Source organism: Coregonus lavaretus, assembly GCF_964263955.1.
Source record: "Coregonus lavaretus genome assembly, chromosome: 24".
NCBI classification, from domain to species: Eukaryota; Metazoa; Chordata; class Actinopteri; order Salmoniformes; family Salmonidae; genus Coregonus; species Coregonus lavaretus.
Genome location: NC_140011.1, coordinates 28,244,900 through 28,258,075, shown reverse-complemented (window position 1 = coordinate 28,258,075; position 13,176 = coordinate 28,244,900). Strand labels below are relative to the sequence as shown.

The 13,176-nt window shown below is 44.0% G+C and overlaps 1 protein-coding gene across 1 annotated transcript in view; it reads right to left on the bottom strand.

The window, feature by feature from the left end:
- Positions 1–13,176, bottom strand: part of LOC311099812 (guanine nucleotide exchange factor VAV2-like) — a gene marked incomplete at its 5' end in the record, with an annotated part of 160,744 nt that overhangs the window by 43,577 nt on the left and 103,991 nt on the right. The window contains one exon of the mRNA XM_084140560.1: positions 9,871–9,939. Within this exon, the coding sequence (XP_083996686.1) occupies positions 9,871–9,939 (69 nt within the window). The remainder of the gene's footprint in view (positions 1–9,870; positions 9,940–13,176) is intronic.

The window sequence follows — 13,176 nt, the reverse complement described above, 5'->3', positions numbered from 1 at the left end:
AGACTTAGTGATAAAAAATGTTCCCTCATTATCCTCTGTAAACAGGTTTCCATCTAAACTTTGTATGCGAGTAAAGTACATTGGCGGTGGAAAAAATGTCACGACTAGCCTGATGGAAACTTTTGAAATGTTGACTAAACAAAACACCCTAGACAAGGTGGGATCTTTTTTTTTTTGTGTTGGTAAAATTAATTATGCGAGAAATGGTGGTGGAAACGCTTTTATGTGCAAATATTGATATAATAACCATCATATCGAAGTAAACTTGGGAGTCACGCGATGACATGTTGTGTGGTCCACCCACTACGACTCGGGAAACAATGCAAGTTAAGTTATGATGAACTTCACAGGGTGGTGACAGTGCAAGGTGATGAGCTTGATGTTCCTTTCCAATAAATATCGAGGGTCTTATTCTGGTGACATTATGATTGATGGTTGGCTCGCTCTTTTGTCCATAATAATCTAATCATATAGGCTATACCCGCACAGTAGAGTTGAAAATGTGATTTCTTTTTAGGTACATGGGAATTTAACCGCAAAAGCTATTTTTATGTGCACTACTTCGTCACTCACAACCTTTTATCTGCAACAAGTCGATTTGATGGATATATTCACATTAAAATCTGTCGCCAATTGGATAGAAGCCTAGTTTGTGACATCAACTGTAAAACAGAACTCTTTGATTCTAACCTTACAGTACATTGATTTGTCAGCTTTGAATCTTGACTACACCCGCCAAGGAGTGATAGCAATATACTGTTATTGCCGTGATGTAAAGCCTTTCTGACATTTTTGCTTCTCAATCTGAATATTGTCATTCAGAGAAAAATAGTCCCTTGGCAACAGCACCCGATTTCATGCTTCATCAACTATTTTCTACATACTTTAAAGTGGCTTCGGAAAGTATTCAGACCCTTGACTTCTTCCACATTTTGTTACGTTACAGCCTTATTCTGAAATGGATAAGAATACAAAAAATCCAAAGCAATCTACACACAATACCCCATGATGACAAAGCGAAAACAGGTTTTTAAATATTTTTGAAAATATTAAAAAAATAAAAAATAGAAATACCTTATTTACATAAGTATTCAGACCCTTTCCTATTAGACTCGAAATTGAGCTCAGGTGCATCCTGTTTCCATTGATCATCCTTGAGATGTTTCTATAACTTGATTGGTCCACCTGTGGTAAATTCAATTGATTGGACATGATTTGGAAAGGCACACACCTGTCTATATAAGGTCCCACAGTTGACAGTGCATGTCAGAGCAAAAACCAAACCATGAGATCGAAGGAATTGTCCGTAGAGCTCAGAGACAGGATTGTGTCGAGGCACAGATCTGGGGAAGGGTACCAAAACATTTCTGCAACATTGAAGGTCCCCAAGAACACAGTGGCCTCCATCCTTCTTAAATGGAAGAAGTTTGGAACCACCAAGTCTCTTCCTAGAGCTGGCTGCCCGGCCAAACTGAGCAATCGGGGGAAAAGGACCTTGGTCAGGGAGGTGACCAAGAACCCGATGGTCACTCTGACAGAGCTCTAGAGTTCCTCTGTGGAAATGGGAGAACCTTCCAGAAGGACAACCATCTCTGCAGCACTCCACCAATAAGGCCTTTATGGTAGAGCGGCCAGCCGGAAGCAACTCCTCAGTAAAAGGCACATGACAGCAAGCTTGGAGTTTGCCAAAAGGCACCTAAAGACTCTCAGACCATGAGAAACAATATTCTCTGGTCTGATGAATCCAAGATTGAACTCCTTGGCTTGAATGCCAAGTGTCATGTTTGGAGGAATCCTGGCACCATCCCTACGGTGAAGCATGGTGGTGGCAGCATCATGCTGTGGGGATGTTTTTCAGCGGCAGGGACTGGGAGACTAGTCAGGATCGAGGCAAAGATGAACGGAGCAAAGTACAGAGAGATCCTTGATGAAAATCTGCTCCAGAGCGCTCAGGACCTCTGACTGGGGCGAAGGTTCACCTTCCAACAGGACAACGACCCTAAGCACACAGCCAAGACAACGCAGGAGTGGCTTCAGGACAAGTGTCTGAATGTCCTTGAGTGGCCCAGCCAGAGCCCGGACTTGAACCCGATCAAACATCTCTGGAGAGACCTAAAAATAGCTGTGCAGCAACGCTCCCCATCCAACCTGACAGAGCTTGAGAGGACCTGCAGAGAAGAATGGGAGAAACTCCCCAAATATAGATGTGCCAAGCTTGTAGCGTCATACCCAAGGAGACTTGAGGCTGTAATCGCTGCCAAAGGTGCTTCAACAAAGTACTGAGTAAAGGGTCTGAATACTTATGTAAATGTGATATTTCCGTTTTTAATTTTTAATTAATTAGCAAACATTTCTAAAAACCTGTTTTTGCTTTGTCATTATGGGGTATTGTGTGTAGATTGATGAGGGAAAAAAATGATTTAATCAATTTTAGAATAAGGCTGTAACGTAACAAAATGATAAAAACGTCAAGAGGTCTGAATACTTTCTGAAGGCACTGTCTATCAGGTTTTAGTCGTTTAAGTTTACACTGAAAGCGTTTTTCCATCCCGAAGTTTAATTATTATTTTATTATTTTACACTGCTTGGGCGGGCCGCCTAAAAGAGCAGAAAAATCCCTGAACCTGTATTCTCCTTCAAGTTCTTTTGTAGGTAGGCTTTTCATAGCTTTTCCCAACAATAGCAGACTGTCATGAACGGACAGATACAGTCAAGTTGATAGTGATGACGTGAACGGGAAGCCATGCCCAGACAAGGTGACATTGTCCAGGCTTGAACTGAGATAAGATAAGGAGGAGTAGTTGGACAAAGAGCAACACATGGAGACAGCACCACCATCATGCCACTCCTTCTGTAATCAGCAGCGGAAATCTCCTACAAAACAGGACTAACCTCATATCCACCTGGTGGGTGGGTGCTTATACATGTCCTATATTTGTCAAAAATATATATATACACTGAGTATACAAAACATTAAGGACACCTTCCTAATATTGATATTAATATTAATATTGCATCCCCTTTTTCCCTCAGAATATCCTCAATTCGTTGGGGCGTGGACATATACCGTGGGGCTACAAGGTGTCGAAAGCGTTCCACAGGGATGCTGGCCCTTGTTGACGCCAATTCTTCTCACAGTTGTGTCAAATTGGCTGGATGTCCTTTGGGTGATGGACCATTCTTGATACACATGGGAAACTATTGAGCATGAAAAACCCAGCAGCATTGTAGTTCTTGACACACTCAAACCGGTGCGCCTGGCTCCTACAACCATACCCCGTTCAAAGGCACATCAATATTTTGTCTTGCCCATTCACCCTTCAACATACACAATCCATATCTCAATTGTCTCAAGGTTTAAAAATCCTTCTTTAACCTGTCTCCTCCCCTTCATCTACACTGATTGAAGTGGATATAACAGGTGACATAAATAAGGGATCATAGCTTTCAGCTGCATTCACCTGGTCAATCTGTCATGGAAAGAATGTTATGTCACGGAAATAATGTTTTTTCCTAATGTTTTGTATACTCAGTGTATGTCCTATATTTGCCTTTATATTTGTCCTCTATATGTTCCATATCAGATTGGCTCCCTCAGCCTGCCCTGGTGTTGTACACCTCACACCTAACTGACATTCACATCCATCCCACACAGGCAGTGCAGTCACAGGGATACAGTATATGGATCTTGTGGGGTGTTACGTTCCCCAGTTTCTGTGTTGTAGGTTGTGTATTTTCATGTATGTATTTCAGGAAATTGGTTCCTGAAATTCCCCAACAAGCAGCTGATTGGTCAATGAACATTGATGATTGGAGAGCTGACCCTGCGCCCTCGTCAGGACGCAGCTGTCTCCAATTACCAACTCCTTCTGAAGCTATATAAGCCCCAGTTCTGTTGCTCAGAAGAGGAGAGGGGAACCAGAATTGCTGAGAGTTATAGCATGTTGGTTGTTGCTAAGACATTTGGTATGTACTGTGTAGTTGTTGCTGTGAGAGCTGATTGAAATGTTTTGTGTTAGTTTGTTGCTCAGAGAGTATCTTTAATGTCCTGAGTTAGTATTTTTTCTCAGGTTTTGTTGTGAACCAGTTTGTATTATTCTGTTTCATTTGTTCCCAAGGGGGGAAGGGGAAGGCACCTAGGGAGTGCTTAGGCAAGAGGCCCGCGGGCATACATTACCCGTAGAAGTTGACTGTCTATGCACACTAGGAAAGACCTGGGCGGACCATCCCTTGTATTTTGGTTAGTGCACCAGGTGGTGCTAGTTAAGTATGTAGTGGGTAGGCAGGTAAGGTAGGAGAGGGGGCTTTGATATTTACTTTCTTTGCTTTGGTTCCGTCCAGCCCCTTTTCCCCAAACTTACCGTGCGAAGGAATAAATTCCCTGTTAACGGTATTCTCTGCCTTTTGTCATCCGTACTCACACCTACAGTTCCATACCTCTTTCACACCACGGAGAGTTGAGTTGTAGCAGGGTGTTGCGTTCCCTCTTCCGAGAGGCGTGCGTAACATAATGGGGGCTCGTCTGGGATTTCATTAAACCCACCGGACCCTGCTGCACTGAGCTCTCTGAGTTGTGATTGAGGTGTAATGGTAGGTTGTGAGTTTGGGTGACTTGTTTAGTTTGTGTGTATTCAGGAGGCTGCTGTATACAAGATGGCTGCCTCCAAGTTCATTGAAGCGCCCTCTGTTGATAGTTTGGTGAGGTTTCGGAAAACAGATCTTTTTGCTATTGGTCACCATTATGGAATTGTTGTCCCTGAGAAAGCCCTAAAGGCAGAGCTTTTTGTGCTAGTCAGGGAGGGTTTAGTGAGAGAGCGAATTCTCTCATTTCAAGATGAGGAGCGGGAGGCTTCAGGAGAGGAGACGGGTAGACCTTCCGATGCCAAGTCGGAGGACAGGACGGAGGAAGGGGTTGCTCGTACCCCCTTTACATTGCTCCGATTCAATCCTTTATCTTCTGCTTCAGGTCGTTCAAGCGGGACCGCTAGGCTAAAGGTGAGGCTGGCCCGGTTAGAAATGGAGCAAAAAGATAAAGAGAGACAGATGCAGTTTGAACTTGAAATAAGGAAAATGGAAATTGAAAAGGAAAAGGAGGTGAGAATCCGACAACTGGAGCTAGACACTGGCTTCAGTGCGACTCCACAAACTGCTTATCATCAAGCCCAATTTGATTTAAGTAAAAATATAGCGTTAGTCCCTCCATTCCGAGAGTCGGAAGTTGATTCCTATTTTTTTGCTTTTGAGCGTGTGGCAGCTGCGCTACATTGGCCACGCGAGGTTTGGCCGCTCCTGTTACAATGTAAATTGTCTGGGAAAGCCCAGGAAGTAGTAGCTGCTCTCTCCCTGGAAGAACAGTTTACAGTATGATACAGTTAAAACTACCGTGTTGCGGGCTTATGAGTTGGTACCTGAAGCTTATAGACAGCGCTTCAGGAACCACAAAAAAACATCTCACCGTACTTTTGTTGAGTTTGCAAGGGACAAAGAGTCTCTGTTTAATCGCTGGTGTTCAGCCAGCAAAGCTAACACCTTTGCTGAGATTCGGGAGTTTAGGATTTTAAAAGCAACCTCCCTGATAGAATTGTAGTTCATTTAAATGAACAGAAAGTGGTGACATTGGCCCAGGCAGCAGTGTTAGCAGATGAGTACGCTTTGACACACAAGACTGTCTTTGGTGCGCCTCGTTTTGAAGACCGAACGATTACATCATCAGTGCCTCGTTCAGGTCGCGCTTCCTCTGACAACCCTAAGCCTTTTCATGAAAACCGTGAATGTTTTTACTGTCACCAAAAGGGTCATGTGATTGCAGACTGCCCGGTTTTGAAAAATAAACTGAAACAGTCCCGGTCACCGTCCCCAAAAATGAAAAGTATGGGTTTAGTCAAGTCTTTGGCTCGTCCGTTGGACCGAGTTATTGATTCAGCATTTGAGAAACCGGATCCTGTCTATGCTCCGTTTATATTTGCCGGTTGTGTTTCCTTAACTGGAGAACAAGCTGATCAAAAGCCCATTCAAATCTTACGAGACACCGGGGCGGCGCAGTCAGTAATGGTTACTGATGCTTTACCCTGGTCTCATGAAACATATTGTGGCTCGCATGTCATATTACAGGGGATCGAGACAAAAACAGTACATGTACCATTACACTGGGTCCACTTAGTGTCAGACTTGGTATCAGGATGTTTCCGAGTTGGTGTAGTGTCTACACTGCCAGTAAAAGGAGTACATTGTTACTAGGGAATGATATTGCTGGTGGTAACGTCACTCCTGTGTTAGAGGTAGTAGACAACCCAGAAATCAGAATTGCAGATGATAAGCTGGTTCAAGCATTTCCACATGTTTTTCCAGCTTGTGTGTTAACGAGGGCACAATCTCGCAAGCTAGGAGATGTGGTGGATTTGGCTAGTTCCATTTTTGAGAAGGTTGAGGTAGAAGACAATGCACCGAGTATTCCTTCTGCTATGCCGACAGTTTCTACTCCCGTAAAAACTAAGGCAGGGGAAAGTGAAATCGCGCCCCAATTACATGACATTCTTTTGTCTGTCACCCCTGAGAAGGTGATTGAATGTCAAAAGAGAGACACCAGTCTTCGCAAGTGTTTTACTTCGGTAATGTCCATTGAGGAAGCTAAAACTAAGGAGAATGCTTCTTTATTCTCTGCCTTTTGTCATCCTTACTCACACCTACAGTCCCATACCTCTTTCGCACCACGGAAAGTTGAGTTGTAGCAGGGTGTTGCGTTCCCTCTTCCGAGAGGCGTGCGTAACATGGGGCTACAGAGGATACGTTACATGTGATGTCTCAACACTATTCTTTACTCTGAGTTCAATTTAGATTTCCCTAAATGCTCACCAATTACTCAGTGAAATATATAGACTTAGTGATAAAAATGTTCCCTCATTATCCTCTGTAACCAGGTTACCATCAAACCTTTTTTATGCGAGTAAAGTACATGCCAGAAAAAAAATGTCACGACTAGCCTGATGGAAACTTTTGAAATGTTGACTAAACAAAACACGCTAGACAAGGTGGGATCTTTTTGTGTTGGTAAAATTAATTATGTGAGAAATGGTGGTGGAAATGCTTTTATGTGCAAATATTGATATAATAACCATCATATCGAAGTAAACTTGGGAGTCACGCGATGACATGTTGTGTGGTCCTCCCACTACGACTCGGGAAACCATGCAAGTTAAGTTATGATGAACTTCACAGGGTGGTGACAGTGCAAGGTGATGAGCTTGGTGCTCCTTTCCAATAAATATCGAGGTCTTATTCTGGTGACATGATGATCTATGGTTGGCTTCCGTTTGACAAATAAAAATAATCTAGCTCTTATGTCCATAATAATCGAATCATGTAGGCTATACCCGCACTGTATCTGCGAGCTGTTGTCTAGAGCGCAGGTGTCAATACCAGAATGGGCACATTCGCTATATAACGCAACATTTTTTGTGACAAAACCATCAGTAGAGTTGAAAATGCTAAAAAAAATTCGGTACATGGGAATTTAACCGCAAAAGCTATTTTTATGTGCACTACTTCGCCACGCACAACCTTTTATCTGCAACAAGTCAATTTGATGGAAACACGTCTCTGGTGGGAAAATACGCATATATTCGCATGAAAATCTGTCGCCAATTGGATGGAAGCCTAGTTTGTGACATCAACTGTAACACAGAAGTCTTTGATTCTAACCTTACAGTACATTGATTTTTCAGCTTTAAATCTTGACTACACCCGCCAAGGAGTGATAGCAATATACTGTTATTGCCGTGATGTAAAGCCTTTCTGACATTATTGCTTCTCAATCTGAATATTGTCATTCAGAGAAAAATTGTCCCTTGGCAACTGCACCCAATCGGCCACATTTCATGCTTTGTCAACTTCAGGATGGACTAACTCTACACAGCGAAGAGCAGAGCACTACTCAGAGTTGACATTACAGAGCCATAGGCAGGAAGCAGTGCTAACGTTGAGAAGATTAACCTGAGAGACATCAATTAAGGAGAACCTGCCTCAGGTAAACATACGTATGCGTGCGCAGATACACACACATGCACGCACACACTCACACAAACACATACACACTCTCACAAACTCAATTTCATGACCACACCATTCCAGTCATTTCAGGTGGGATCACATTGTTATCTGCCAGCTTCATTCCAATTACATATACCTTGACATGAACACATTTGACATGATACTGTAAATATGGAAAAAGTTATTTCAGCTCATTCAACAAGGTACAGAACAAAACCTTTACTGAGACCTTTACTCCAACAGACAAGTACCAGAGTCCCTTAACATGAACTCAAATATCTATGTTCTATGAGGCGCATCAGCCTCATGCAGTATTATATATTTCACTATAATCTCTAGCAGAACTCTTGTTTTGTAGAGTTTTTTAAACCCGCTGACCCACTGGCATATCATTCGCTCATTTCACTCACACACTCATCTTAAATCAACGTACATCAATATTATGGGCCAATTAATAACGCTATGAGGGCGGGGTAATTGCTTGCTTAAGTGTGTGCCACTGCATGACATGCAGAACCTCCTGATGAATCAATTACGTGGACTGGGGCCGTGGATGAGAATGAAAAGCATAATTGTTCCTCTATAGGTCAAGGGTGTCCATGCTACACTGCGGTTTGATTCATTCAGTAAGATACAGCAGCACTTTGCACCTGGAGGTGAAACAAAGAGCAGGTTCACACTGAAGTAAGAGGCTAGGGCCCAACCCTTCTGGAATGACTATGGGATCACTGTAGGCTCCAGGCAGGTCAGAGAAGGTGTTATGACCCAACAGGTTATCAGAGAGAGAGAGGTTGGGTTATAGGGCAGGGGACTTTTACCATACGCAGAGGACTTTTACCATATTCTTTGTGCCTTGACACCCCCGGCTGCCTGCAACACCACTAAAGGTAAAACATCATAGGACCATCACAGTAATGCTTCACAGGACCACCAGAAATAATTAAGTGCCTGGTCCTTTACTCCATTTTGAGATTGCTTGTTCTTTGCTTTGTTTGAAGTTTGAAGTTTTATAAGTCATATGTACAGCTCGTGGCTGAGGTGTGTGGGGTCCTTGATGATGCTGTGGGCCATCCTCAGGCACCGTTTCGGGTTGATGAAGGCTGTTGGATGGAAAAGTTAGCCACAATAAAGCTGTGGGCAGGGTCACTTCTAAACCAATGTACAGTATTTACTGACATTTACAGCATGCACCTGTGTGTTTACTATGCTGTGTGTTCGGCACTTCCTATCCAGTAAGGGCCCAGTGTTGGGCTGGGAGCTAATCTGAGCTCTAATCCAGTATTAGCTTGCTTGGCCCGCACACCTCTCTGCTTGTGCACGTTTTCCTCCAGTAATGTATTCAGCAGGCAGAGGTGGTGGCACTCTGTTATCCATCTCTCCCCCCCTCCCTCCCTCCCTCTCTTCTCTCCCACTCTCTGGGTGATGAATAACACCTATCATAGTGCAGCGTCTAATTATTCTCCATTAATCAGAGAGGAATGGGAGCTGACGCACACCACAGCCTCCACCCCAACCCAGCCTCCCTGCCGCTGCCTCGGCATGAGCTGGCTTTCAAACCCACCCACCCATCACCCAAGCTATCCAGCCAGCCATCCAGTCACTGAGACAACCAGGCAGCTAGACAGGCAGGAAGCTAATGTGCTGCTGGTGTCACCATGGCAACGGTCAGAGTGACGGAGGGCATGGAGTTTGTGTAAACAGGCGGATGGAGGAAGGTGTCAGGATGCTTGGTTACGGCTCAGAGCTTTGCTCCGCTGTTCCGTCCATATGTTGTGGGGATTGCAATGTGTGTGTGAGTGATGGGGGGGGGGTCTGGGTACTTACTCTGCCAGGTCCTCAAGACTCCGGTACACGTCATCCTCATTCAGAGCAGTGTCCTCCGAAGGAAAAGGCCTAAAACACACACACAATAGGAGAAAGAGAGAAATAGTTAGCCGGTGGACAGGACTTACAGTTACCGTATTTTCCGCACTATAAGGCGCACCGGAGTATAAGCCGCAGCAGCTAAATTGAATGATGTGTACATATATAAGCCGCACTGGACTATAAGCCGCAGGTGTTTTAATGTTTAATTACCATATGAAAGCTTTTTTTGACTTTTTGCATTGAGACAGTTCTTCCCGCTGGCGTCTCCAACGTCTCACCATTGACTCATTGATGCCAAGGCTACGTGCAGCAGCTCTATTTCCTTCTTTTACAGCCAGATTGACTGCCTTTAACTTAAAAGCTGCATCATATGCATTTCTACGTTTGTTTTCCATAATGAGGGTTTGTGCATGAAAACTTCCTTTGCACAAACTGTCTCGCTCTCGTAATGTCTGTCTGTCTTGCTCTCGTTCTGTCTCTCGTACCACTCTCGGTTCCACTTTTACTTTTGCGCGCTACCTGTCTCACTCTTTTCCGGCCTCCAGCTTTTCCTGCTGGAGCCCGCCGCTTAAAGGTGGGGGGCGCGGACCGGTCATAGAGCCCATAGAGTTAAAGTTGGTGGACTGTAACCTGTAAAATCCATAGATGGCCGTTAGCTGTAAAAATCCATAGATTAGCCGCACCGTTATATAAGCCGCAGGGTCGAAAAATGGGAAAAAAAGGCGCGGCTTATAGTCCGAAAATTACGGTATATATGGTAACAGCAGGGGATGAGTGTCAATCAGTCAAGTTGTCAATCTCACTCCATCATCATCATCTCACTATAATACAACAGGTAATTTATTAACACTATATCTCAATGGAATAGCCTTTCAGGGACATGTCAAACAGTACCTGCAAGGACACCTGGAATAAACTAACCAATGTACCATTGAAATGGGATGTCATATGAGATGCACTTGAACCCATAAAGTATGACTCGAACCCCTAAGATTGAGCCATTTTCCACGTCCTCTTTTATCCTCCTTAGTGGGTAGAACACTCCTGGGGAGGTTAGAATGTTCAAATGGGTATGAGGATACCTAGTCAGTTGCACAACTGAATGCATTCAACCGAAATGTGACTTCCTCATTTAACCCAACCCCTCTGAATCAGAGAGGTGCGCAGAGCTGCTTTAATCGACGTCATCGGCCCGCACGGAGCAGTTGTTGGGGGTTAAACTACCTTGCAAAAGGACAGAACAGCAGATTTTTCCACCTTGCCGTCTCAGGGATTCGAAACAGCAACCTTTTGGTTATTGGCCCAACGCTCTTAACCAGATGACTAATCAATTAGCCACTTAAAGAGGTGGATTTCTCCTTAAACTTTTTCTCCTGCGATCTCATCAAAATGCTTCATCTGGAACATTAAGAGAGGCTAAAGGTGCCGGGGGTTGGAAAAAGTATATTGGGTCAATTAAACGATGATTGGAGAATCAAGAATACCAAATTGTTTACTCAGAACGTGCTACATGTGTTGAGTTGTTTGCATGCTGCATCTGTGTGTGCTTTGAGCAAGATGCATTCATTTCATATGGATGATAGCTTATGAAATGTTTGAAACGCTAACATAATGCTAAATGTCTGAATGCTAGCATGTCATGAACCATCTCTGAATATGTACCATTAATCTATGGGGGCAGTTAGAACCACATGTTACTATGTGTGGGTGATGCGTGGGTAATGTAGTCTTTTCTGTTGTGTGATAATGTGGCCTCCACAAGCACTCAATCTTTCATCATGTTTTCCAGTTTACAAATTGCACAACAAAGTGGTATTTATATATAAGTTCTGGCCCCGCCATGCACAAATGGGGCAGTATTCTGTTTTGGATGACTTGCTGGCACCATGCCATGTTTCAGCTGTGACGCTATTTTAGTCGTTGCAGCGTATTGACCTTGGTTTACATCTGTTTTTACATTTTAGTAATTTAGCAGACGCTCTTATGCAGAGCGACTTACAGTAGCGAGTGCATACATTTTCATACTTGTCCCCCGTGGGAATCAAACCCACAACCCTGGCGTTGCAAGCACCATACTGTACTAACTGAGCTACACGGGACTGTAGGTCACACAGCCATTGACCACACACATACACGTACGTGCACACACAAACACACACACACAAACACGTGCACACACAAACACACACACATTCATCCATATACAGTAGAAAGTCAGTCACACACACAAGGTTACAATCACTCTAAATCACACCCGTTTTGTCTTTTGTGTACACCTGTTTCCTTTTTGGTTGATTATGTCTCCTATAAGTTCCTCGTTTTGTTAGTCATGTGTTGTGTGTTATTGTGCGCCTGTCTACTGGTGCGGCTCGTCATTTGTGATTTTGTATATTCCGGTCGTCGCACTGTATGGTTTCGTGCGCCTTGGATTATTTGTGTTTTGCGCATTGTTGCGCATAGTCCGCCTCCTACGTTGTTGAGGCCAGAGTCTGTTTATTTTTGTGTGTTCAGTAAAGTCGGTTGGACTTAGCTTCTGTGTCCTGCGTGTGACTCCTCCACCACATCCACATCAGCCAGTTCTGACAATAACTTTCCCTCTCCTCCCCTTCTCAGCTCTCCCTATGCCAGCAGTCTGTTTGCGTTCTTACCAAACCAATGGGTGCTGTGACAATTTCACGCAGCATTCAGAAGAGTTGCATGTTGCCATTGACAGAATGGGATAAAAGCGTGGCAAACAGAAGCCTAACCCCCCCGAGGGTCAAACACAGCCAAGTGAATAACCACCCCTCCACCCCATTCCCTCTCTCCTCTCCTCCTACTAATCCCTTCTTTTCATGTCCAGCGACGAGAGGCCTGTCCAGACCAGAAGGAAGACATTGCGTGCAAGACGGGCAGCAGCGGACCCATCTCCTCTCCTTTCCTTCGTTTAGAGACATCAATGGGTAATGCCTTGGGATCCAGACGTTCAAACTAAACAGCTCTTCAGGAGCAGAATCACAGCTGACACACAACAACACAAGACATAGAGGAGAGGAGAGGAGTAACCTTTCCTTTGTGTTAGATACTTTAAGCTACTGCCTTCAACACAAACACTGACGCTGTGCATTGCTTAATCACAAAGCTCAACCAACGTAACTGCCATAGACACTGTGAGAGAAAAAACTGACAAAAAAATTGACTGTGTGCAAGCTGTGTGTAGCATTTTGAAAGTGCAGAGCGAGAGAAGAAAGTGGTCATTTAATTCACCCGCAGGGCACATTTCCA